Below are 25,899 nucleotides of genomic sequence, written 5' to 3'. Positions count from 1 at the left end.
GATCTTCTCTTTAGAGTAGTTATCAACCTTCTCATCCATTACACTGTCACTCCAGAGAACGTTGCATCCCATTTCAAGAGAGGTTGTGGGTCTGTTTGCAGTCGCCCAATTTGCAGGACACAGGGACAGAGTACAAAAATCCAAATCCATGACCTCGAACACATCCTGCCTCCAATTGTTGTGGGGTGCCCCAGTTGTATTTCTCCAAGCTTTAAGAATTCCACAGTAACCATCATTTTAAGATGGACGGACTTCCACTCCCAGAATAAAGAATATCCCAGCTAGCCTACTGGCCTACAGAATGACTGACACTTCTCTGCATTCCTCTGTTTCTGAAATCCAGTCTAACCCCCTATGGCCTTCCTGTCATTGCTAGATTAAAATCCCATCATTAAAAACCTAGCCTGGGCTCAACATCTTGAGAAAAACATTATAGATTCGCTGTCTCTACTTTACAGAGGTAAAGTATTCAGAAACAAAATCTATTCTCCCCCTCCAAAATTTCCCATCTTTCCTTTTGCTCATGGATCCTTTCTGCAACCTAAAATCAGCTTTAGGCTTCTGCCTTTTAATAAATTGTACGGGTTGAAAAAGACGTTACCAGCCTCTTCCCAATTCTGGCTACTGTACTGTCTCCTCCTACCATTTTTCTTATCCTTCCATTGTCTTCCTCCTTCACTAAGAAATTGCCTTAGCAGCTGAGAAATCTTGGGAGCTGCAAGATTAATAATGACTGTAAACCTAGCCAAGGAAAGAGATCTAGGAACTTCAGAGGGAAGCAGATTTTGTCTCTGCCAGACTTTTTTTTTTTTTTGAAAACAACATCATGTTGATATTCATCACCCAAGACAACAAGGATAGGTGTCAGCTCCTTGTTGAGTCTTGCACCTGAACTGCTCTGATAGAATTTTGCCACCACCCAGTTTATTTATTTTTTTTTTAAAAAAAAAACCTTCTCCAATTTCATCCAAAATGTTGAAAATCCGTGAGATTGCTCTGAAGCTGATCAATACGTTCAGCTCAACTCTTTAGTATATAAAACCATTTCTGCTATATATAAAAATAGGAGCAAACACCACTCCCTTCTAGCACTGATTACTTTACCTAGCTTGGTAATGAAACATCTGCAAGAAAACAACCAAGTCCAGAGAGCACTGAGAATCCCACAATCTTCCTCGCCCTCTTCTTCCTTTTTCCTTCTCCTCCACTGTGAACCCCCCCTCCCTTCCAGTACTGATGACGTTACCTAGGTTGGTAATGAAACGTCTGCAAGCTCAGAGACCATGAAGGACCCCCCACAGCTCAGTTCTGTCTACTTCGGGATTAATTTTGCACCGATGTCCAATGCTTCCCTCTTCTTTATGCTGTTGCACCATTTTTCGGAGGCTCAGAGGTCATTGACTCCTGTACCCCCATCCCATTTCCAAGAAAGTGGAGAAGCAAGCTTGCACTTTAAGAGGGTAACTTTGGCCAGCTTTTACTTTGCTCATCCTTGTTTGCAGCAGTTACCTGGGCAAGGATAACCCCCCCCCACCCATCCCTGCCAAAGCTGACACCTGACTCATGCTAAAACCTGTCCTACTCAGAGATGCTTTAGGGATGCACTTCCCTATAGCCCATGATAACAGCAGAAAGATAAATTTGCAGCTTGGTGTCATCTCCACCTTGCTGCCGAGAGAAAGACTTAGCAAAAAGAAAGGCAACCGTGCAAAAAATAATAATAATCTCCCTACATCGCCTCTTTGACATCAGTGCACAAATTTGCGAGGAGGAATCTGGGCAGTGGATTAAACCCTAATAAATTTCTCAGTTGTTCAAAGCCAAAATTAATTCTCCTTCCAATTGTGCAGGAGTCTTCAAACTTGGCCCTTTTATGACCTGTGGACTTCAACTCCCACAATTCCTCAGCCAGAGGAATTCTGAGAGTTGAAGTCCACAACTCATAAAAGGGCCAAGTTTGAAGACCTCTGCAATTGTGGGCCACACCTAGCAATTTAATTGAACACTGGACTGTACTGAAATGGCTAGACATACATTGAGAATCAAAGAAAAAGAAAACAGAGAATATTTTCAAATATAGAACTTATTTTATCAATGGCTGGAAAAACAGGACAGAGAGCAAGAACTTAACTTGCATTACTAAGCAAAACAAATCAACCCAGACCAGATGTTGTTCATTAAGCACTAATGAATTGTAAGAATAGAAAAATCAATAAAATATTTTTTAAAAAGAAAGAAAAAGACCTTGGCTTGATCACAGCTAATCCCCAGGACCACTATTCCAGAAGTTCTCTAAAAATGTCAGGGATTCTCCCTCAAAGGGACAAACCCTTTGCAGTGGATGTCAAGCCAACCTGTCTGATATCTCCAGCCTTGCCAAAGGATATTATGGCACCCATTTATGTGGACTGGATTGATCAGGACAGTGGCGGGAGTAGCTTTCTTCCAACCAGGTATGCAGCACCTGGAACTCCCACAGCCACCCAGTTGGGAAAAAACTCCAGGTAGACAACACAACCTGGGATCCAACCAGGAAATGGAATGTAGCATCCCACGCACACCCACAAAAGATGAATATATAGTATATGCCCAGTATTGGAAAGGTGAAAACATACCTACAAATGATATGATTATATATAAAATACTAGAATGCACGGAAATGAACAAACTTACGCTAGAACTAAAAGACAAGGAGACAACAGAATTCTACGACATGTGGAACAAATGTTATGATTGGCTAGAACAGAGAAACAAAAAGATAGGATTACTAATGTAAATAATTGTAAATAATATATATGAGATGTGTAACACAGTACTGTTAAGGAAAAAAATGTACTTTTATTTTTATTTTTGTTGTATAGTGAAAAAGGAATAAATAAAAAAAATTAAAAAATGAATTTCATTCTGCAGGATTTTTATTCTTTCCAATGACGACAGGCAACCTGTTTCGTTTTGGTTTTTTTTCGTCAAGGGCCCCGACAACGTGTGGGTAATAACAACCCCAAATCCCAACAATGACCAACCGCCGGGTCATCCGAGGTAACTCTCACAAGCCAGCCACGCCAGGCGGGTGACGTAAGAGCATCACGCACCGATGCGGAGCGCTCCGGCAACCTGCTGAACCGAACTCGCAGGGGAAGAAACTCAGCCTCCGGTTCGGTCAGCCCGGCGTGCAACACGGGAGGCGCCCCCCAGAAAGCGGCTTCACGCTCGAACGAAGAGGAAAGGGCAGCCCCGGAGGCGCCCCCCCCCTCTCTAACCCTGCAAAGAGGCCAGCCAAGCACGCGCGTTTTGCCTGGCAGCCAGGCGCTTTCCTTCCAACCCCGTGCCCGAACCCTCGGACCTCCCCGAGGCAGCCCTTTGCAAGGCTGCGCTGCACGCTTCACACGGCCGTCGGACGCCTCCCCCAAATGCGCGCCTCCAAACGAGCCGGGATCCAGGTCTCCTGGTTGTTTTGTCTTCGCTCGCGATGGGTTTAGAGTCCAGAGGGATGCTATCTATCTATCCATCCATCCATCCAAATATCTATCTATCTATTATATCTGTCTATCATCTATCTGTCTGTCTATTATCTTTCTATGTCTATCATCTATCTCTGTATTATCTATCTTTTATCCATCTTACTATCTATCTACCTGTCTATCACCTATCTGTCTATTATCTATCTATCTATCTGTCTATCCATCTTAATATCTGTCTATTATATCTACCTGTCTATCATCTATTATCTGTCTGTCTATCTATCTATCTATCTATCTATCTATCTTCTATCCATCTTAATATCTCTCTATTATATCTACCTGTCTATCATCTATCTATTATCTATCTGTCTATCTTCTATCCATCTTAATATCTATTATATCTACCTATCTACCTATCTACCTATCTATCTATCTATCTATCTATCTATCTATCTATCTATCTATCTATCTATCTACCTACCTACCTACCTACCTACCTATCTACCTACCTATCGGCACATTCACATTGCCCCCTTACCTTTGGGCAGGGACATGGTTGCGTCGTGGCTCAGATCCGACCCGGCAGGCAGGTGAGACGGCTGCAGGTATCCAAGCGCCCCGGAGCGCAGCCGCGAGGCATGTCCAGGCGCTCCCGGCGACAGGTGCGCGCAACCCACCAGCGGGATCTGAGCCCACGAAAGGAACCCCGCACGGCTAAAAGCCTTCGCCCCGCCCAGCTTTCCCCCCCATTGGCTCATCTCTCTCAAGGGGCGGGGTCCCGGCCGTGCCCCGCCTCCCGCCCAGGTCCCGAGACTTTTGCCCAGGTGACCTTAGAGGAAATTCCAGCCGCCTTGTTGTTCCTCTGCAGGGCGGGGAGCCCGTGACATGCCTGGCAGGATGCATCCAGCCTGGGGCTGTCCCCGGCCTGCCAACCAGGCGGGCGCACGAGCTTCTGGCCCCAGCTCCTGCAGGCAGCTGAGCTGCCCTGGGCATCATCGTGGTCTGATGCCCAAACCAGCATTGGCTGACTTTGCAGTGTCCACCGGCTGAGGAATCCTGGTTTACCTGGGCACCTCTGCCCTGCCAATGAGCCTTTGGCACCCATTTCCGGTGCCCTCCAGTTGAGACCCCCCCTTGCATCATCACGAACTGGGGAATTAACCAGCATTGGTTGAGTTGGCATCGCGTACTGGGAGGGGAATCTTGATTTCACCAGAGTCCTCCAGTTGGGCACTTCTGCCAGTGAGTTTTTGGCACCTGGGTCAGTGCCCACCGACTGAGGTGCCCTTTGCATCATCATTGGCTGATTTTGCATCGTGCACAGGAGAAGAATCCTGGTTAATCAGACTCCTCCAGTTTGACACTGCCCCCCCCCCACGCCAATGTGCCTCTGGCACCCTTTTCTGGCTGAGTGTTCTGGCTGAGTTAGGGGTTCCTGTCCTACCACCCCTTCAGATGGGCTTTTTTTTGGGGGGGATCAACCATTGCAGTATTTCCCAATCTTGGCAACTTTTAAGCCTGTGGACTTCAACTCCCAGAATTCCCTGTCCCCCATGACTTAAAAGTGGCCAAAGTTCATGGCTGATCAAGCCACCTTTGCTTAAGTGCATGCAGCAGGCTGCCCCCCCCCCAATTTGTGGCTTGCTGGGCACCTGCTTGCTGGCTTCCAACTGAGAAATACGTTCTCTGGCTGTTGTGTTGATTTTGTGAGGGGTGGGTGTGGCGGACCAAGGCACGTGCACTCACTCCAATAACGAGAAATGTCTATTTAGTTTCACGTTGCTATGTGAAATTCAAAACTCAACAACAGGCAAAGAATTTGGAATATTACTCAGCTCACCACACCCAGCTACTGTTTTGTGAACGTTTGCCGACGATTACAACGACCTGCAACTCTTAAGCTGAATTTCCCACTGATCTCGTCTCTAATCCCTCTTCTTCCTCTTAATCCGTTTCCTGCCCTGATCCTCTCTTTAAACTGGATCACTTCTTTGTCCAGTGCTGGGCTGGGTGACTTTTTCCAGGTTGGGGGTGGGAACCTCTTTCTCTTCATGGAAAACCCTTTTGCTGGCTGTTGCAAGGCTGCAAATGCAAGGCTGCAAATGCCATTAGTATGACTGAATGGGGACAGGTGCCTGCTTAGTGACCGGTCAAAGTTAAAAGGGCGCTGAGAAAAGTCACTTATGACCACTGTTTCACATTTACGACCATTATCCTGTCCCTGAGATTATGGGATCAAAATTCAGACGCTTGGCAAAATGATTCATATTTATGACGGTTGCAGTGTCCGGGGTGTGTGTGTGTCAAGCGATCCCCTTTTGCGACCTTCTGACAAGCAAAGTCAACGGGGGAAGCCAAATTCACTTAACAACGTTGTGACTAACTTAACAACTGCAGGGATTCACTTCACCAGTGTCCAAGAAAGGCCGTACAATGGGACAAAACTCACTTAACCAATGACACACTTAGCGACAGAAATTTTGGGCTTCATTGTGGTCATGAGTCGAGAACACACACACACACACACACACACACACACACACACACACAAATTCAGAGAAGAGGAACTAAGGTCATCAGAGGCCTGGAGGCTAAAACATACAAAGAAGGGCTGTGGGACTTGGGTCTGGCTAGCCTAAAGAAAAAAGAAATAGAGGAGACATGATAGCAGCATTTCAGTATCTGAGGCAGAAGGGGTCAGGTTGTTCACCAAAGCATCAGAGGGAAGGACGAGAAACAATGGTTGGAAACTTATCAAGGAGAGAAGCAACCTGGAATTAAGGAGAAACTTCCTGACAATGAGGACAATCAACCAGTGGAACAGCTTGCCACCAGAAATCGTGGGTGCTCCATCACTGGAGATTTTTAAGAAGAGACTGGACAGTCACTTGTCTGAGATGGTACAGGACAGGTTCTTCTGCTTGAGCAGGGGGCTGGACTAGAAGACCTCCAAGGTCCCTTCCAGCTCCATTCCATTATTCTATTCTATTCTATTCTATTCTATTCTATTCTATTCTATTCTATTCTATTCTATTCTATTCTAATCTACACACACACACAAACACAGTCCCCCTTTAAGCCTTTGTTAGCAATCTCCCAAAAAAATTAGCGCATGCAGACACACACACACACACACACACACACACACACACACACACACAAATATACCCATACTTCTACATATAAAATAAATCAACACATAAAGCAAGCAGGAAAGTCCTTAAAAGCTGCCACTGACTTCGCCATCATGGCATAATGGTGACGTCAATAGTCCCAATCTCCCCCCCCCATATTTTCTCCCCTTGACCTCTAGTTATCAAAATGCAAACAGGAAACAGGCGGAACTTGCAAGCAAAGTCTTCCCGCTTGCAGAATTGGCAAGCTGAATGTACCTGAAGTCACTGCACAGTCATGGCAAAACCTGGACATCCAGCAACAGAAATTATGCAAATGTCAAACCAAATGACGACGCAGACATGAAGGAAACCTAGCTAAGATAAATTTCAAGGAAGGTCCTGAATCGTGCAGAGCCCACGTCGGCTGAATGCAGAGTCGGTGTGCAAAATGATGATGATGATGAGGAGGAGGAGGAGGAGGAGGAGAAGAAGAAGTCAGAAGGGACCTTGGAGGTCATCTAGTCCAACCCCCTGCTCAGGCAGAAAACCCTATACCATTTCAGACAAATGACTGTCCAGTCTCTGCTTAAATACGTCCAGTGTTGGAGCATTTACAGCTTCTGGAGGCAGGTTGTTCCACTGGTTAATTGTTCTCACTGTCACGAAGTTTCTCCAGATCCGGTTTTCATGCTTTGATTGAAGTCATCCTGTTTGCAAACCAAGGATGTGCTGCTTGGGGTTTTATTTTATGTTATTCTATTTTCTTTCTTTCTTTCTTTCTTTCTTTCTTTCTTTCTTTCTTTCTTTCTTTCTTTCTTTCTTTCTTTCTTTTTCTTTCTTTCTCTTTCTTTCTTTCTTCCTTCCTTCCTTCCTTCCTTCCTTCCTTCCTTCCTTCCTTCCTTCCTTCCTTCCTTCCTTTCAATTGATACGCCACCCATCTCATTATCTGGGCAGACTCTGTTAGTGCTTGAGGTCCTTGAAAAGTTTTCACCAAGTTTCCCTTCTTAATATGACAATAAGGGGACGCTCTCAAATCCGTGACAGAGAAATCCTCCTAAGAATAAATAATTTTAATGAACAGGATCCAATTAAAAGGAGCCAATGTCTTGGCCAGTGTTGGCTGCACAAACCACTTTTGTTGCTCTTCTCTGCACTCTTTCTAGAGTCTCGACATCTTTTTTGATATCATGGTGACCAAACACGGACACAGTATTCCAGGACCCGATTTGCCTTCTCCAACCCTGAACGAGGTGCATAAACCCAACAACGATGATCTGTAAACCCCAATACAGGGTTTGTGCACACACCCTTCCCAGCCGATGGTTGCTTAGCGATTCTACCTCTGCGAACAAACCCAGCCTTAATCAGCTCCACAAATGTGGCTTCCTTATCAGGATGGATTGCATGGAATGAGGAAAGGGAAGGGGTGGGGGGGGGGGAAAGGAGGAAATAAATAAATAAATCAGGAGGCGGTGTGAATCTGGGACTGGAAAGCTCAACAGGGAGGCTGGGAGGATGGTGGAGTAGCTCACTGCAACAACAAGGAAGGAAAAAAAAAAAGAGGAAGAGCAGGAGAAATTCTTCTATAACCCATCGGTGTCGCCAATGACATACCTGGAGGTTAAAACATACAAGGAACGGTTGCTGGAATTGGGCATGTCTAGTTTAACGAAGAGAAGGACGAGGGGGGACAGGATAGCAGTCTTCCAATATCTCAGGGGCTGCCCCAAAGAAGAGGGAGTCAAGCTATTCTCTAAATTGCCTGAAGGCAGGACAAGAAGCAATGGATGGAAACTCACCAAGGAGAGAAGCAACCCGGAACTAAGGAGAAACTTCCCGACAGAACAATTAACCAGTGGAACAACCTGCCTCCAGAAGCGGTGAATGCTCCAACACTGGAAGTTTTTAAGAAGAGACTGGACAGCCATTTGTCTGAAATGGTGTAGGGTTTCCTGCCTGAGCAGGGGGTGGGACTAGATGACCTCCAAGGTCCCTTCCAACTGTATTACCATTATTACTATTATTATTACTATTATTATTGTTATTGTTACTGTTATTATTGTTATTATTATTATTCCCAGGAAGCCTGCTGAGATGGCTGAGAAGAGGGGCTGTTGGCCAAAGAAATGAAGCCAGCATTCACTCAAGTTTAATTTTTGGGTGGCAGTGGGGAAGGGGGAGAAATTCTCATAACTGAGTTTTGCAGCAGGATGTAGTGGTGAGAGAAACTTTACGACCTGCTGCGGTTTGTAAAAAAAAAAAAAAAAAACTCCCTTGGCTGAAACTGCTCTTTGCCTGGCAGGGAATCCCCGTCTTCTCTGAAAAGCCAGGGAGATTTAATCACCACCACTTCACAGTTGCGTTGACCCCACCTTGATGGGAAGACGGCTTGAGGGCTGGCTGAGCATCAGGAGTCGCAGTAACGCGGCTTGGCTCGTTTGGGGCTGCTTGATTCAATCAGGATGGGTATGGGGCTGATGGTGGAGGGTGATTCCGGCCAACTGGGCTGGTTTGGTTAAGACATTGGGCTGGCTGGGGAGTTCTAGGAGTCCCCCCCCACACACACACCTTCAAGCTTGCCAAGGTTGAGAAGCACTGGTTTAGAGCAACATATGGACTCAGCCAGTTGTAACTTGCTCAACAAAGCATGATTTTAGCGATGGGTAGACTTAAAGAGTCAGCATGCAAGCCCATCTTTCTATCTATCTATCTATCTATCTATCTATCTATCTATCTATCTATCTATCTATCTATCTATCTATCTATCATTTATATCATCTATAATCTCATTTATCTATCTCTTTATCTATCCATCATCTATATCATCTATATGTAGCTATCATGTATCTATATCGTGTGTCTATCTATCTATCTATCTATCTATCTATCTATCTATCTATCTATCTATCTATCTATCTATCTATCTATCTATCTCAAACTCTGAAGCTGCCCGCCTTTCTCACAGAAAGGACATTTAGCTGTCCACTCCACTGGGAATTCCTCTTGATTCCCCCTCTTGATTTCTGTTACTGGTCTTTCTAGGTAGACCATTCTTGGCTTTTCCACAGGCCATTTTCCAACAAGGAGAACAGCTGAAGAAGTGAGAAGCTCCTTCTTCAATGCAGATCATAGGTGGAGGCCCATCCTCAGCTGTAGGACAACGGACATTTCTGCCTTTACCTGCTTGCTTTTCCAGCCTACTTAGAATGGAATCGGGATCTTTACTGCAAAGACAAAAAAGTCAGTATTCCTCTTTTTAAAAAATAAAATAAAAAATAAAGTGTTGAGCAAATAGATGAGACATTTTAACTAGCAAAGTTGCGTTTATAATTGTGCAATTTTTCTGATAGGCTCATTCCGCCTCCTAGTGGCCATTGAATAAATTACAGAATCCACCCAGTGAATTTGATCAGATAAGCAGCGCATCACGTTCCTTAGGGGAAGTGTTTTGTTTTTATGACTGTTATTAATTTTTAATCACAGCAAAGACACCTGAGGTAGGGCATTTCTTGTTCCCATTTCTATTTTTTTGTTAACAGCTCAACGTCCAATCGGCTGAAGCAGGTTGTAACCTGCTGCAAATTCCAGGCAGCATCCCAAAAGACTGAATCCATTTATCGTTGATACTTCTGGCAAGATTCCGGAGGCTGAAACCTCCAAAGTCAACTGGCTGGATTTTCCACACCTGCTCCCAGCCTTCTCGGGAAGGCTCTGTGCAAGATTGTGGATTTATTTTACTAGAAAGCAATCAGGAGGGATCTCCTGAAGAATGGATGCTTTCCTTTCCAGCCCTGCAGATCGGGTGGCCTGAAGAATCAATGAATTGCGTAAATAAACAGCAGGCAGATACTAGGGGCTTTCTCTCTCTTTCCACCCACTTCCATTCCTGGCATTCTTTCTGATGAATTTCCTAAAGAATGTACAGAACATGCTGTGGGAGAGAATCATGCTAACTTCTTCTTGGAACGGGCGATGGAAAAAGTATTGTTCCTTTAGGTTGCATAGTTCCCCACTTGAGATCCAGAAAGACACACAGAGAGACAGAAAATATAAATGAAGTCTTGAGTAGGAGTTAGCAGTCTTCCAGTATTTGAAGGGTTGTCACAGAGAAGAAGGGGTCAGCCTGTTCTCCAAAGCCCCTGAAGGCAAGACAAGAAGCAATAGATGGAAACTCATCAAGGAGAGAAGCAACCCACAACTAAGGAGAAATTTCCTGACCATGAGAACAATTAATCAGGAGAACAACCTGCCTCCAGAAGTTGTGAATTCTCCAACGCTGGAAGTTTTTAAGAAGCGACTGGGCAGCCATTTGTCTGAAATGGGATAGAGTCTTCTGCCTGAGCTGGGGGCTGGACTAGAAGACCTCCAAGGTCCCTTCCAACTCTGTTATTCTGTAGTCTATAAGTTTCCCACAATGGAAGAGAGGATGATAAAAATGACGGGAGATGGTGGAGATGGCAAAAATGGCTGCTTTAATCAAAGAGGAGAACTTCACTAGTTTTGTTTCTACTTGGAAACCGCTTCTGGACTTTTTGCTTGAAACTAAAAAAAAAAAAAAGTGTGATTTCTGGTTTTGATGATTGGAAAGATTTTATTGTAAAAATGGTTTGAAGTGTATGCTGTGAGGTATACAGCCAAAAGCTGAGGCCGTATTTTTAATATGTATTTGACCACACTAATAAAAAGTTGGAAGTCTCCATCTCTCTCTCTCTCTCTCTCTCTCCCTTTCCCTCCCTCCCTCCCCTTTTCTCTTTCTTCTCCCAAATCCAGTTCAGATCATTAAGACCTCATTTATGGCTAGGTGGGCCGTGCAAAACTGTCCCCTGTGATTATTACAGTACTTATAGAAGTCACAGAATCAATAAAAAGCGAATTCAAGAGGTGGAAAAAAGTCAACCTTGCCAATTCAGATTTGCTTCTTAGAATCGGCTGCAGTGGTGAGTCATGTCTTCTAAACTTTGTGTTTCTTTCAGTTAATCTCTGGCAGGGACTCCTACAATGGTACCAGGGCATGCCCTGTTTCCTGACAAATGCTCAGAGCATTAAAATCTGATCTCTGCAAGGAGCGGATATTATAATAATCTCCACAAAGCTACATGTTTTCCTTCCTTTCCGTTGCCTGCCTCGGTTCTTCCTTCCCTTTGTTGTCAATTGTAGAATAGCTGGTCCCCCACCCACCCCTTTTTGGCAGGTTTGGCTCATCTTGAAACAAGCTAAGCAAGATTAGGGCTCTGGTTAATCCACCTGAAAATTCCAAGCCTGTAGCTTAGATAGGGAATTAACAAAATAGATAAATAAATTCTCCCAAACAACAGTAGTACAACGATGTCCTGAAAATTTAGACAGTTGTGTTCATGTTGTCCTCACCTGGAGTTGAACAGAGATGGGCGGCAGATAAATTTAATAAATAAAATAAATAAATTAAAATTCACCAAACTTCAGAACGAGGTGACTGGGCTTAGTTGTATCGCTCTTCTTATTGCCAGGAGTTGAACGTAGAGCAATGTGATTACTATTGTTACGATTATTTCATTAGAGAAGTTGTTTGATACCAGAATAACTCTGGGCAGTTTCCCTTTCAAAACAGAAAACATTAAAAAGATGAACCTTGGGATTGGACAAAGCCCCCCCCCCAGCAGTATTTCTCATCCTTGGCAAATTTAAGATATTGGCCTTCAACTCCCAACTCACCCATGTGACTACATATAGTTTCCCATCTCCTGCAACCCAAAATTAAAAAAAAAAACAACCTTAGAAATACATAGTTCCCTCATCTCATGTATATAAATAATTAAAAAAAACCAAAACCACAAAGTACACAGCCATCTATTTCATCAATATGACTTTGGGAGGAACACCCCAGGCAATCAAGACCATTTAAATAAAACCATTTTTTTTTTAAAAAAAGTTAAAACTGTGGGGTCCTCGGTGCCCTCTGAGCTTGGTGGTTTTCTTGCAAGGTGTTTTATTACCAAACTAGGTAACATCATCAATGCTAAAAGGGAGTGGGGTTTGTGGGGGGGAGGAGGATGACGACTGTGGGGTCTTTGGGGCCCTGTGAGCTGGACGGTTTTCTTGCAAGACGTTTTATTACCAAACTAGGTAACATCATCAATGCTAAAAGGGTTTGTGGGGGGGAGGAGGAGGAGGACGACTGTGGGGTCTTAGGGGCCCTGGACGGTTTTCTTGCAAGACGTTTTATTACCAAACTAGGCAACACCATCAGTGCAGCGCCTGAAAAACCGTGGAAGGCGCTCCCTACCCAAAGAAGACACCGACATATAAATGCAAAACCATTCCAAAGTAAAAACGTCTAACCCCCCCCAGCCCCCTTACCCTGGAGGAAACGCCCCCCACCCTTTCGAGCCCCCAGTCATTCCCCCTCCTCCCCTCTCCCTCCAAACCCCTCGCGCTGCCCCTTCCTCACCAAGAACCTCCGCCGAGGAGCGAGCCGTAGGCAAAGCCGCCCGGAAAAAAAAAAAAAAGGCAGCGCGGCTCCTTTAAGGGCCGAACGGAATGTATCAAAACAAAAGCGCCCGGCCGCCCATTGGCCGCCCGCCGGCCACGTGACCTCACAGCTGATTTCCTGCGCTTTTATCCCTTTGCTTCTGAGCGGTGGCTTCGGCTCCGCGGCCGGAGTGGGTGGTTTTGTTTTTTTTTCTCTCTCTTCCCCCCCCCCCAGTCTTTTCCCATTACGAAGTTTCCTGGCCGGAGAATGCAAGGATCGCCCCCCTCCAGCCTGCCCCCCCACCCCAGTAGCCGGCCGAGGATTGATTGATCAGCCTTAGCATTGGGGGCCCCCCCATCCCACCTTCCCCCCCCCACACACGCACCGGGCTCCCCTCCCCGCCCTTCCCCACCACGCGCGGACAAAGGCGCAGGAGCGGCCGGGGCAAGCGGGCAGGCAGGGGACCCTCCATGGCGCAGGCGGCCCCGCTCAACCTGCTGGAGCCCGGCTTCCCCATCCAGGTGGAGCACGATCGCAAGCGGAGGCAGTTCACCGTCCGTCTGAACGGTAAGGAGAGCCCGGTCCGGGGAGGGGGGGGAGAGGGAAGGGAAGGCTGCCCCCCCCCGCTTCTCTCTTTCTCTCCTCCCTCCCCCCCTCTCTCTCCCTCCCTTCCTTCCTTCCCTCTCTCCCTCCTTCTTTCCCTCCCTCCCTCTATCTCCTCTCCCCTTCCTCCCTCCCTTCCCTTCCTTGCTTCTCCTCCTTCTCTTTCTCCCCCCCTCTCCCTTCCCTCCCTCCCTCCCTCCCTCTATCTCTTATCTCCCCTTCCTCCTTCCTTCCTTCCTTCCTTCCTTCCTTCCTTCCTTCCTTCCTTCCTTCCTTCCTTCCTTCTCTTTCTCCCTCTCTCTCTCTCTCCCCCCCCATGCCCAGGGGGTCTGCAGGCGGTGGCGGGTGGGGGGGGCGTCTTTTGTTCGCCCCTTGGCAGAGGAAAGCCTCCGCTGATCTGGCAGAGGTCGTCGGAACGCGGCAAACCAGCTTCCATCGCGTTCCAGCTTGGAATTGCATGCTCTGCCGGATGGGGAGGGGGCTGGATTAAGCCAGGCGGGGGGGCTCTCGGCCGGGGGCTGCCCAGCCGAGCAAGGATAGCTGCTTAGGTCCCCAATTTCTCCCCCCCCCGCTCCGAAAACCCGGAGTTTAAGCGGAAAAGGGGGGGGCAACACGGGAGAAGGGTTGGCAGCTTTGATCTGGGCGGCGGTCGCTTTGCAACCGGACGCCCCCGGGATCGCCCTCCCCTGGCGCTGCTTGCTTGCTTGCTTAGGAAAAGCGCCTGGCTTCTCCTCCCCTGCAGTTGCTATTTTTAAACCCCGGTTGGAATGGATCTGGAAATCTCCTCTCCAGCTGCCTTGGACGCTTAGCCTGGGATGCTCCGCTTTGAGACCTCCCTGAATTTCTAGGGGGGGGGGCGTTGATTCTACTCGGGGTAACCACTGCACTTGAGTCTCCTCCGGGTTTGATGGCTCAAGACAAGGCGCCCTCTCGCTTGAGTGGCTTCCACTGGTTTTGGCTGACTTTGGCAGCAAGGTCTGAAGCCTCTTCTGCTAAATCATGGCTTGCTGCCCTTGGCTCCCTTGTCGTCAGCCCAGCCACGATTGAGAACCCGCAAAGGCTGGATTTGCAGAACTTGAGTTCAACCGAGCACATCCCTTGAGGAGTTAGCAGGTGTTTGTCAAAGCTGGAAACTTTAAGTTGGGGGACTTCAACTCCCAGAATTCCCAGAGCCAAGCACAGCTTTTAGCTGAAAGAAAACCTTTGGAGAGAAACAAACCCAATGAACTTGATTTATATCAGTGTTTCCCAAACTTGACAATTTTAAGGCATGAGGACTTCAACTCCCAGCGTTGCTGGCTGTGGAATTCTGGGAGTTGAAGTCCTCATGCCTTAAAATTGTCAAGTTTGGGAAACACTGATTTATATAGTTCAGGCGGATAGCAGCTGGCTGAGGAATTCTGGAAATCCACCCTTCTTAACATGTCCAAATTTGAAAACGGGGCTTTAGCAAAAGGCATCAACCTAGTCCCTAGCCTGTGTGATTTGTGGCTTAGAGGTTTTGAATAGACTAGTCCCCTGGTCTTCTTTATCACACTGTTGTTAAAACCTGGTTTCGTAGGAACTGCAAACTACTTTCTGGTATGGTGTGTGCTTGAACGACTGCACTTTATACACAGGAGCGAAAGAGCGAGGTTAGTCTCTTTCAAACTCTGTGTTTTCCCTCACAGTTGTGCTTTAAAAAAAGTTTTTTTGTTAAAGTTTGCGCTTGTTTTATTTACATTGCAGGCTGTGTTAAAATGAATAAACAACTCAAACATTAACATAGCCTGTAGGAGAGACAGGGCTGCTAAATGGCTGCAAATAGAAATACACAGGATTGCCTTCTTTTCTCTCTAGAGAATAATCTTGCCTTTTGACAATGGGTGAAAAAGTAAATAGCAAATGAATCTTGCAGGCTGGAAGAAGGCGAGAAGAGCCAAAGGAGTTGAACTTCCTTAAATAGCACAAGGTTAAAATAGTTTCATAGTGAGGGATTGCAGAAGAAAATCTGCTGGAGCTATAAATCAAATTGGTAGAGTTTGTTTCTCTCCAAAGGTTTTGTTTCAGCCAAAAAGCATTTTGTAAAGGCATTTTGAATTCTGTTCAGTCGGGAAGAGAGATGGTCAAGAGGGTAAGAATAGCATCTTTTTGGCCATATTTATAGAAAAACACAGCATTTGGAGGGGAAAGAAACAGAAAAACAGATGCTAGCATATATTGGCTCGGTTTTTAGCAAAGTTATCCAGACAAATCTGGGGTGTCTGTGTGGCATGGTTACAAGTCAGGATTCAGGGAGACATGACAACAGTGTTCTAATATTTGAGGGGCTCCTACAAAGAGGAGGGGGTCAAATGATTTTTCCAAAGCACCAAAGACAAGAAGAGGAACAATGGGTGGAAACTAACCAAGGAGAGGAGCAACTAACGAGGAAGTTCCTAACTGTGAGAGCAATCAGCTAATGCAGTGGTTCTCAACCTTTTTAATGCCGCGACCCCCAACCGGTCGTAAGTCAAGGACTACTCAACCGGTCGTAAGTCGAGGACTACTCAACTGGTGCAGCACCGTTTGCAGAACGGGACTTTTGGCGGGCTCAGCAGGGCAGAGACAGCCTGCCCCTATTGGCTTTGGAAAGCCAATAGAATTAGACTCTATTCAAGAGAGTCTATTCTATTGGCTTTCAAAAGCCAATAGAATAAAAGGGAGTAGCACAGCTAAGGAAAAGGGGGGAAAAAATGGCGGACTGCGTTGTTTGGCGACCCCCGTGAAATGGTCATTTGACCCCAAATGGGGTCCCGACCCACAGGTTGAGAACCAGTGAGCTAATGGAACAGCTTGCCTTCAGAAGCTATGGGTCCTCCATCACTAGAAGCTTTCAAAATCAGACGGGACAGCCATTTATCTAAAATGGTATTGGATCTTCTGCTTGAGCAGGGGGTTAGATTAGAAGATCTCCAAAATCCCTTCCAACTCTCTTATTCTATGTTCTAAGTCAAGTTGTCTGGGACGGTCTGATAGAATCGGAGGCTGAGTTTTAATCAAACCATCTTGACTTTGGGGGGCATGTATGGATACGGCTGGTCTGGTTTTCCCATTAAAAATCTGGACCACCACGTGGTAACTTTGGAAGCATTGCTGCTTCTAAAGGAGGTCGCACAAAGAATGAAAGGATCTGAGATAGTCCAATGTTTCTCAACCTTGGGGATTTCATGCTGTGTTGGCCTTCAACTCCCGGAATTCCCAGCCATGCTAGCTGGGGAATTCTGGGACTTGAAGTCCACCCAGTTGCTTTGAGAAACACTGGAGCAGAAGACTGACAAACTCATATTTCAGAACCTCACATAGACGTCCAACATCCATCCAGTGAGAACCAGTGGTGCAGCTTTCCCCCGTTTCAAGGTGACCCACCATGCACTTAGCCATGGTTAAAGGAACCTAGTTTCTCAATTGATCCAAGGTCCTTGTTGCACACATCACGCTGAGCCACAAAACAACACACAATTTGAAGTCGGAGTGATACTCTGGGAATTGATCTCGGCGCATCTTAAAGTTACTAAACTTGAGAAACACCGATAAAGACTGTTTCACACAAGTTGTGATTTACTAAATGAACTGTGCACCAGATGGATTCAGGGTAGGTGTTGAGCCCTAATTAAGCAACCTTTGTTTTGGCTTAACTTTATTTGGGGAACTTGGAAGATTGGGGTGAACCTGGCAGAAGAGTTTGCCTCAAATAAATATTCTGGCTAGGGGTGACATAGCCAAACATTACTCCGTCTTGCAAAATAGATGTTTCTGAAAGTTCCCCTTAATAGGAATTGTTTGCATACATGTAGAATGCTGCAATAAACCACCAGAATGCATCATCCAATTTGGCTGCGAGGACAAATCTGAAAATTGTTGTTTGTTTTTAGATGGACAACTGCATAAAACTGAAAAAAAAAAACCCGAGGTTGAATTTCCATCAAGGTTCAGACAAGCTTCAGATCGTAGCTCCTGAAGGTGGCTTCCATTCAGTTAGCCAAATCTGGTTTGACTCAGCCTCCGAACCACAATTAGATCTGTTTGCTTTCGAGTGTTGGGCACGTGTTCTGTGTCAAACAGAGGATATCTTATTCAACAGAGCAGAGATAAGCATCTGTTTTGGGTGCAGCGCATGAAAATCTAGCGGGCACAAAGTGTTCAACTCTAATTTGTTTTAACTGTGTTGTCTTTTAACAAGCTGCGCTTTCTGAAGCCTCCATAACTTTTGTTTAAATTTAAGAGAAAAAAAACCCTCGTTGTATTATCTTCACAGTAATGGAACCACATTATGGTGGAATTACAGATAATGCTCGATTTATAACAATGCATATACAAGTTTGAAGTCCTCAACTCACAACAATTCACTGGAGGCTAAAACATATAAGGAACGATTGCTGGAATTGGGTCTGTCTAGTTTAATGAAGAGAAGGACGAGGGGGGACAAGATAGCAGTCTTCCAATATCTCGGGGGCTGCCCCAAAGAAGAAGGAGTCAAGCTATTCTCCAAAGCCCCTGAAGGCAGGACGAGAAGCAACGGATGAAAACTAATCAAAGAGAGAAGCAACCTAGAACTAAGGAGAAACTTCCTGACAGTTAGAACAATTAACCAGTGGAACAACCTGCCTCCAGAAGCTGTGAGTGCTCCAACACTGGAAGTTTTTAAGAAGAGACTGGACAGCCATCTGTCCGAAATGGTATAGGGTTTCCTGCCTGAAACAAAGGAAATCCAGTTGCTTCCTGAAAAAGCACCTTTGGTTCAGCCTGTTAAGTTTCTGAAATCTTTTTTTGAGGGAGAATAGGCAGGGCACAACTGAGCGTAGATTCCAACTTATTTTTAATTTCTCCAGAAGGGGACAGGTTGGATAGATTTTTATAACCGAATGAAGGGCAATGTCACTTAATGAATGGGTCGTCAGCCCACAATGTTGGCTATGGATGATGGAGTTGCAGTCCAGATGTGAGTTGAGGAAGGTTGCGTGCTAATAATGTCTCGTACTCCTATTTTAAATTTTCCAGGTACAGGTGTCTCGTGTGACGTGGTTTGTCTTTCCACTTGCAGGCTGCCATGATAAAGCGGTCCTGTTGTATGAATACGTGGGAAAGAGGGTTATAGATCTCCAGCACACTGAGGTCCCAGATACCTACAGGGGCAGAGGAATCGCAAAACACCTGGCCAAGGTATGGATCAACTGGTTGCCCTTCTGAAAGGGATGCTCGGTGATCTTCAATAGCTTTTCCGCTTTCCCTCTTATTCTAAGTTGTTCCGAGTACTCTCACAAAGATTTACATACCGTGCAGAGAATGTAAAGCTTTTGTAGGAGAATATTTTTGCCAGTTTTTAAGAGTACCAGCAGTTTTTTTTTCCTATTTGTACTTCGGTAGATTAACTCTTACGATATCTTTGGGGAGGGAATACATTTTATTGCATGTATTTTTGACACTTTTTCTTGTTAGATCCAGAGAATGAATTGCTAGGAAAATACATTGGCAGTCAGGAAAGAGATTAAACTTGGCATCTGTTAAACATGTCCCTTCCAAAGACATTTCCAAAATGGAAGGTTTTTTTCTCCCCTCAAAAATCCACTTTATTGTCACCAGCTGAAGGAAAATTCACCCAGTAATATTTATGACCCATGGTTCACATTTACGCTGTCTCAGCCAAGCTTTCTGACTGTCTAAAAACTGCAGATAGAAAAGAATGTTCCCTTGGCGTATTGAAACCACCACGATGCAAATCTGATTTTCTAGCTATAGCCGTCTTTCTTTTAAAGCAATTGTTTTAAAAAATCGTAAATTCCATTGAAATGTTCAGCCTTTGGCCAGGCATCTTGGTTTTTCCAGGCTGGTGAGAAAGAGACTGGAAGTAAAAATCTTACATCTGGAGCGAGCTGGACCAGGGAGGGCTGAATTTGTGGGGAAACCCCTCCTCCTTCCCAAAAAGAGAAAGAAAAAAAAAATCTTGGTTTAATTTCCATGCACACGTTGTCGTATAGCGTTTCAGCTGGTCCCATCAAAATCGCCTCGTTGGGCTTTTGCTGCTTATTTCTTTATTATCCTCTGGCCTTTGTTCATTAAATTAGCTAATGAGCATGGAGAAACCGGGGCGCAGAGCTGATTATGGCTGGGGACTCAAAAGGGACAGAATGACCTTGCTTTGCAACCTGCAATTTATGGATAAGCAGCTTTGGCTTGCAAATTCTGATCTTTTAAGAGAGGCCGCTTATGGTTTTGCTAGGATCCTGCGGCTTCTCTGCGTTATCAGTTGTCTTGATCTCCTCCAGTCTGCTCTGTTCTTCATTCCTTCTTCCCCTTCCTGTGGCTTCCTTTGTCGACAGGATTTCTAAGGCCAGGAGGGAAACCTGGCTTGCAGGTTTCAGGATTTGGGTATGGCTAATCTAGAGAAAAGAAGGTCTGGGGGGATATGATAGCAGTATCCCAGTATTTGAGGGGCTGCCACAAAGAGGAGAGGGGTCAGTTTATTTTCCAAAGGACCAGAAGGCAAGCCTCTGAATTTTGATCTCGTGACCGCGGGATGCTGCAACGGGCATGTGAAAAATGGTCCAAAGTCATGTTTTCCAGGGCCGATGTAACTTTGAACGGTCAGTAAAGGAACTGTTGTAAGCCCAGAACTACCTACCTGGCTCCATCTTGGATTCTAGATGGGTGGCACTAGAACTAGAAGAGGAAGCATGTCATCTGAGGTCCTCCTGAACCTGTAGCTTGTGTAAGAGCTGGAGATGGAAACCGTGACCTGGGATGACTTTTGCTTAGGTTTGGCTAAGGCTTGTTGTGGCCCAGGAGAAGATTTGGCAACAGTGAGCCACGCCTTTTTCCCAACATGGGTGGATTATTTACCATGATTCAGAAGCTGGAGTTGGGGCAGGAGGAGTGCACGCCTACACTTCCTGACTAGCAGAAGCCAAAACTGCTGGAAAATATTGGGCTTCTGGGTCTAAGTTCTAGTTCTTATCCATGATGGTTCTGCCCCTTGATACCTAACTCTAGCATCTTCTTGTTCAGTTATGCTGATGCCTCTCCTCCATTTGGCAGAAGGCATCCAAGATCACAAGATTGTCATCTGCCACCTTCCCAGCCAGCTTCCAACAAGCAGATTGACCGAAGCACAGAATGGGAAGTGGGCTTGGAGGTCCTCTAGTCCAACCCCCTGTTCAAGCAGGAAATCCTAGACAATTTTAGATAAATGATTGTTATCCAGTCTCTTTTTATAGGAAGGAGATATGAAGAACGGTTGCAGGAATTGGGCCTGTCTGCTCTAGTGAAATGAAGGACTAGGGGTGATGTGATAGCAGTGTTCCAATATTTGAGGGGCTGCCACAAAGAAAGGGGTGGCAGTCAGCCAGTTTTCCAAAGCCCCTGAAGGCAGGACAAGAAACAACAGGTGGAAACTAATCAAGGAGAGAAGCAACCTAGAGTTAAAGAGAAACTTTCTAACAGTGAGAACAATTAACCAGTGGAACGGTTTGCGTCCGGAAGTTGTGGGGATGCCAATACTGGAGGTTTTTAAGAAAAAAAAATGGACAGCCATTTGTCTGGAACTCTCTAGCGCAGCGGTTCTTAACCTTTGTGTGACGGCGACCCCCGTCACACAAAGGTTATGCACATGCGCGGCAGCGGCGCGCATGGGGGCGGGGCTCCGCGCACGGTGCGCATGCGCGGCACGCATGGGGACGGCGCCCCCGCGCACGGCGCGCATGCGCGGTGGCGCCCCGCGCACGGCGCGCATTGGGGCGGGGGCCCCGTGTGCGGCACGCATGCGCGGCACCGCCCCCAGAGGCGCGCCGCCACCCCCACGCACGGCGTGCATGCGCGGCACCGCCCCCCCAGAGGCGCAGCGCCCCCCCGGAGGGGACAAAATGGCGGATCGCCACCTTTGGCGACCCCCGAAAAAAGGTCGATCGACCCCAAATGGGGTCGCAACCCATAGGTTGAGAACCGCTGCTCTAGCGTTTCCTGCTTGAGATTAGACACCTCCAAGGTCCCTTCCAACTCTGTTATTCTTAAAAATCTCCAGTGTTGGAGCACCCACAACTTCTAGAGGGCAAGTTGTTCCACTGAGTCAATGGAGGACGCCCAGTTCATTTAATGACTATGTGATTCATTTAACAATTGCCGTGATTTGCTTAACTTCCCTGGCAAAAGAGGACATAAAATCAGGCAGGCCTGATTTAAGCCCCACTTTGCTTTGCGACAATCCAATCCCGATTGTGGTTGCAAATTGCGAACTTACCTGCATGTCAGAAGCTAACTCTGTTTCCGGGGGGTCTTTCTCGTCTTTGTTTCCAGGCTGCCTTGGATTTTGTGGTGGAGGAAGATTTGAAAGCTCACCTGACATGTTGGTATATCCAGAAATACGTCAAGGAGAATCCGCTGCCCCAGTATCTGGAACGTTTACAGTCTTAACCCCGGAGAGCAGGGGAATCTGGTTTGAAGATGGCAGCCAGGTCTGCTAGGGACTTGCCTTGGCCTCCAAGCTGTCACGGGGGACTCCTCGCCTGCCTCTGTCCGTGCTCAGAGGTCCTGCGTTTGAAAAAAGACCAGATGGTGTGATTTCTCCACCATGCTTCCAAGCCGCTCTCCGAACGGTTCGGCCGACTTGAGGATTTTACGGTGTGCATTGATAATTTGCCTGGAAACCCTCAGGGGGCAAAATTCAACCTCCTGCCAGTTGGGTGGGTGAACTTGTGGCAGGAGAAGGCATGGGGTGGGGGTCAGGTTTGCAATGAGGGTTGAGCTAAAGGAAGTCAGCTTGGCCGCCGTTCTCCTGAAGCAGCATGGAGAAGACAGACGCCGAGCTGTCTGGATCTCCAAGGGCATCTTTGAACACTTGGCTAGATTCATTGTGTGACCAGGTGCAGGCTAAACCTGGAGCTGAAAACAAGAGGTTAAATGAAAGCTGGGCTCCTGCTGTGAGCCCTCCCCACCCTGGGGCACCTGCCAAAGCATGGACTGCAGTGAAGGAAGGACTTTTACTGGGGCTCCTGCTCAACTGAGCTCGCCACGGTGTTGGTTTTTTTTTGGGGTGACAGTGTGTGAAGGAGAGGCTTAGATGGATTCTACGGACATTTTGAAGAATGGACTGGCGTGGCTATTTATCACTTTTTGGTGGAACCTCCCTCCCATCTCAATCTCCCCTCCGCTGGTGGGGGGATGTTTCCTGTTATATGGAAGAAGACAAAGAGCGAGAGGCTGAGGAAGGGAAGAGCGTTGGGTATCTTCTGGACAAATGATGGGCATCTCCAACTAAAAGAGAGTCCTTTTCTACTTGAGCCATATTTTTTTTTAACAGATCCACAATGCAGACAGCGTAAAGGAGGTGGAAACGTACAATCTTAATGGCCAGGGATTTCACAGGAGATGCTGCTAGAAGGTCTTCATTAAGTTGAATCGGCTAAAAGTGGTTCAAGAAAAGAGACTGGAGCGAAATGGGTCTACTCTTGGGGGGGGGGAAATGTTAGCTTTCTAGCTGTGATCGAGCTCTCCACTTCTTCAGCCCTTCACCTCTGGCGAGGATGGCTGGGGATACTGGGAAGAATGGGTCAGAAAAATAGAGAGGGGCTCCTGATAGGATTGTGCCCAACCTTGGCAAACTTTTAAGACCGATGGAATTCTGGGAGTCGAAGTCCACAAGTCTTCAGGGTGTCCAACTGCCCAGAATTCCACAGATCTTAAAAGTTGCCAAGACTGGACACCCCTGTTTAAACAGAACATATCCATGGGTGAGACTATTGTCCAAGTTACCTCTTTAGATTGCAATTACTTGCAAGCTAACGCAATAAGGTTTTGCAGGGAGCTGTAATTGCCTTCTGTTTCCTGTTCTCTTCCTACCCTCCCCTTCCTGTCCTGAATGGGGGTTATTTAGTCCTATTGTCCCTAGTCAAGCACCCTCCAGATGTCTAGCACTACAGTTTCCATCACCCTGGGCCAGTACAGAGGGTGCTCATACTAAGGAACTTCTTTTAATAGGAGGGCGGCACCTGGAAGGATTTGGCTGTGTTAATCTTGCCGCAGACCTGGAATTTGGATTCCTTTGAGAGGTCCAAGTGTCCCTATCCTTTTTTCCTGCTCCGTTCAGCTTTTTAGATCTGTCTTTCAGCAGAAATAAATGGAGAAAATGAGATAAGGTAATCATTACCTAAAGGACGATTTTTTGGGGCAGCCAATGGTATTGTGTGGTTTGACTTATTGATGGTTCTAAAGCAAGGTTTCTCAGACTTGGCAACTTTAAGATGGGTGGACTTCAACTCCCAGAATTCCACTGGTCTTAAATTTGCCAAGTTTGAGAAACTGTCCTGAAAAGATGCCAGTGAGAGTCCAACTGATGTTTTGGGAGGGTATCGGCACTCTTAGGCATTCACACGCCTTATCTGATGGACATCTGCCCTCCCAGCAAGCGTCTATGTTAAAACTGCTTGTTGTACAATTAGAAAACTTGAGCTTCTCGTCCTTACTGCTCAGTCACTGCCACGGCACCCCATTGTCTTCAGTTGTGTCTCCGAAGATGTCCCCCTTATCTAGAAAATACTATTGGACACTAAGGAGAAGGAGGAGAAGAAGAGAGATGACTTATCCTAAACATGATGGGAATACTTTTCTCAGCCGAAGAGGTGGCTTGCAAAGATCAGAGTTAGTCCTTCCAGGTTTACAATAAGTACAGTATTTCAGAAACGCTCCAGTTTCCTTCTGTGGTGCCCCAGCAAAACTTTGTTGAACCTACTGAGTTATTGTTAGTAACACTGATGCTTTTCTTTTTTGAAAAAACAACAACCTCTTACCTTTCTGCAATTTTTAATTTTTGCATTGCAGAGAGACAAGTGTCTCCAGGGTGAGCAGCGGGAGGGCAGAGGTAATCAGATCCTTGTCCTTGAAGGAGTCACAAAGCCCAAGGTGGTGGATTGGAGGCCCCATTTTTCCTCTCTTGAAGTATCTCGGTTGTAAGTGTCTGGGTGCAGCTGTCCAGCTATGGTTGAGCTGGCTAGAGATTCTTGGAAGTCCAAACTTTTCTTGAAGAGGCCAAATTGGGGGGAACGAAACTTTAGCAGATATTTGAGAACGAAAAATATTCCTGGGATCTGCTGGAGGAAGAACAGAGCATGGATAAAGCACCTCTTTATTGTTAGATTGAGGATCGGAAGTCCATTAGGTGGGCACACAGCGCTTCAAGAACTATAAGATGGGCACAACTTTATGAACCACCTAGAGCATCAAAAGCCACCAGCTTAGAAGATTCGGAGGGGGGGGCTGACTCTGTGTTTTCCACCAACGTGGGATTATTTTTACCCTTATTCTATGTGCCTTTTTAACTCAGGACTTCTTACAATGACATTTCCGGTTGGTGTGTACATGTGTGTTTTTAACATTTTCCTTCTCGGGTTGTGTTATGAATAAAAATCTGATCCTGTTGCATGAAATACCGTTTTTAAAAGTGTGGCTAAGCTGTTTGGTCACTAAAGATCACTGATTTTGGTGGGATTGGAACCTGCAAGACAATGGAAATGTGCAGAGATTCTTTTACTCACGCCAAAAGACTCACTAAAGGGTTACATCTCTCTCTCTCTCTCTCTCTCTCATCTACCATCTATCATCTGTCTGTCTATCCTTCATCTCTCTATTATCTATCTCTCTAACATCTACCAATCATTATCATCTATCTGTCCAGTCATCTATCTAGACACAGCAACTTTTCAAGCCAGAGGCAGCAGAAAAGGCTGATTCTCGAACAGATTCACAGGCAGTGCGAAGCCGTAATGTGTCGAATCAAGATGATTAAATTGACTGCAAAAGTCTATTTGCAGAAAATGCCGTACCTTACAACAGTTTGCAAACCGTAAGGGTTGAGTTCAGTTAGCCCAAGTATTTTTTCAAACTTAGGTCAAGCTAATGCTGGCTTTAGTTGAAGTCCACACTTCCTAAAGCGACCACATTGACGTGCTAACTTGGGTGTTCTTCCCTGTTTTTTTCTGGCTTAGTATGACCTTGGGTGCTGGTTCGTTTTTAACGAACCATGATTTATCTGGATGTTGGTTTGATGGTCGCCCAACCAACCCCCACCCCAAAAATCCCTTAAATAGGAACTTTGCAATGGAAGAAAGGCATGTGGGCTGTTGAACGGCAAGCAAATGTTTTGTGTGTTTTTTTTTTTTTTTAATTTTAATTTGTTTATTTTCCACTGCAAACGTGCATTCCAAATCCGAATCCCGAGAAACGAGATGCCGGGCTCTCATTGGCTGAGCCGCGCGAAGTGGGTGGA

The 25,899-nt window shown here is 46.1% G+C and overlaps 2 protein-coding genes across 5 annotated transcripts in view; one reads left to right on the top strand and one right to left on the bottom strand.

Moving 5' to 3' along the window:
• Nucleotides 1-22,094, bottom strand: part of MAP2K3 (mitogen-activated protein kinase kinase 3) — a 53,624-nt gene extending 31,530 nt beyond the window's left edge. Inside the window, exon 1 of one of the 4 annotated variants that reach the window (XM_039360532.1) lies at nt 21,978-22,094. In XM_039360532.1, the coding sequence (XP_039216466.1) occupies nt 21,978-21,984 (7 nt within the window). In that variant the 5' untranslated portion in view covers nt 21,985-22,094. Of the gene's footprint in view, nt 1-3,999; nt 4,161-13,004; nt 13,057-21,977 lie in introns of those variants that run through there. The other 3 variants (XM_039360533.1, XM_039360529.1, XM_039360530.1) reach the window with 3 other exon arrangements.
• NATD1 (N-acetyltransferase domain containing 1) lies at nt 13,143-25,060 on the top strand. The gene is made up of 3 exons (XM_039360545.1): nt 13,143-13,592; nt 18,691-18,809; nt 21,936-25,060. The coding sequence occupies exons 1-3, from the start codon at nt 13,496-13,498 to the stop codon at nt 22,050-22,052; spliced, it is 333 nt and encodes a 110-aa protein (XP_039216479.1). The 5' UTR covers nt 13,143-13,495; the 3' UTR covers nt 22,053-25,060.
• Nucleotides 25,061-25,899: the final 839 nt, after the last annotated feature.

Source organism: Crotalus tigris, unplaced genomic scaffold (assembly GCF_016545835.1).
Source record: "Crotalus tigris isolate CLP2741 ecotype Arizona unplaced genomic scaffold, ASM1654583v1 scf7180000019173.45859301935:6455823, whole genome shotgun sequence".
Taxonomy (NCBI): Eukaryota; Metazoa; Chordata; class Lepidosauria; order Squamata; family Viperidae; genus Crotalus; species Crotalus tigris.
The sequence above is the reverse complement of the archived record's forward strand: the minus strand, read 5'-3'. Positions and strand labels throughout refer to the sequence as shown.

Coding starts and splice junctions, on each gene's coding strand:
- NATD1 (XM_039360545.1), top strand. CDS start 13,496: ATGGCGCAGGCGGCCCCGCTCAACCTGCTGGAGCCCGGCTTCCCCATC. Junction 13,593..18,690: donor GTTCACCGTCCGTCTGAACG/GTAAGGAGAGCC, acceptor TTCCACTTGCAG/GCTGCCATGATAAAGCGGTC. Junction 18,810..21,935: donor TCGCAAAACACCTGGCCAAG/GTATGGATCAAC, acceptor CTTTGTTTCCAG/GCTGCCTTGGATTTTGTGGT.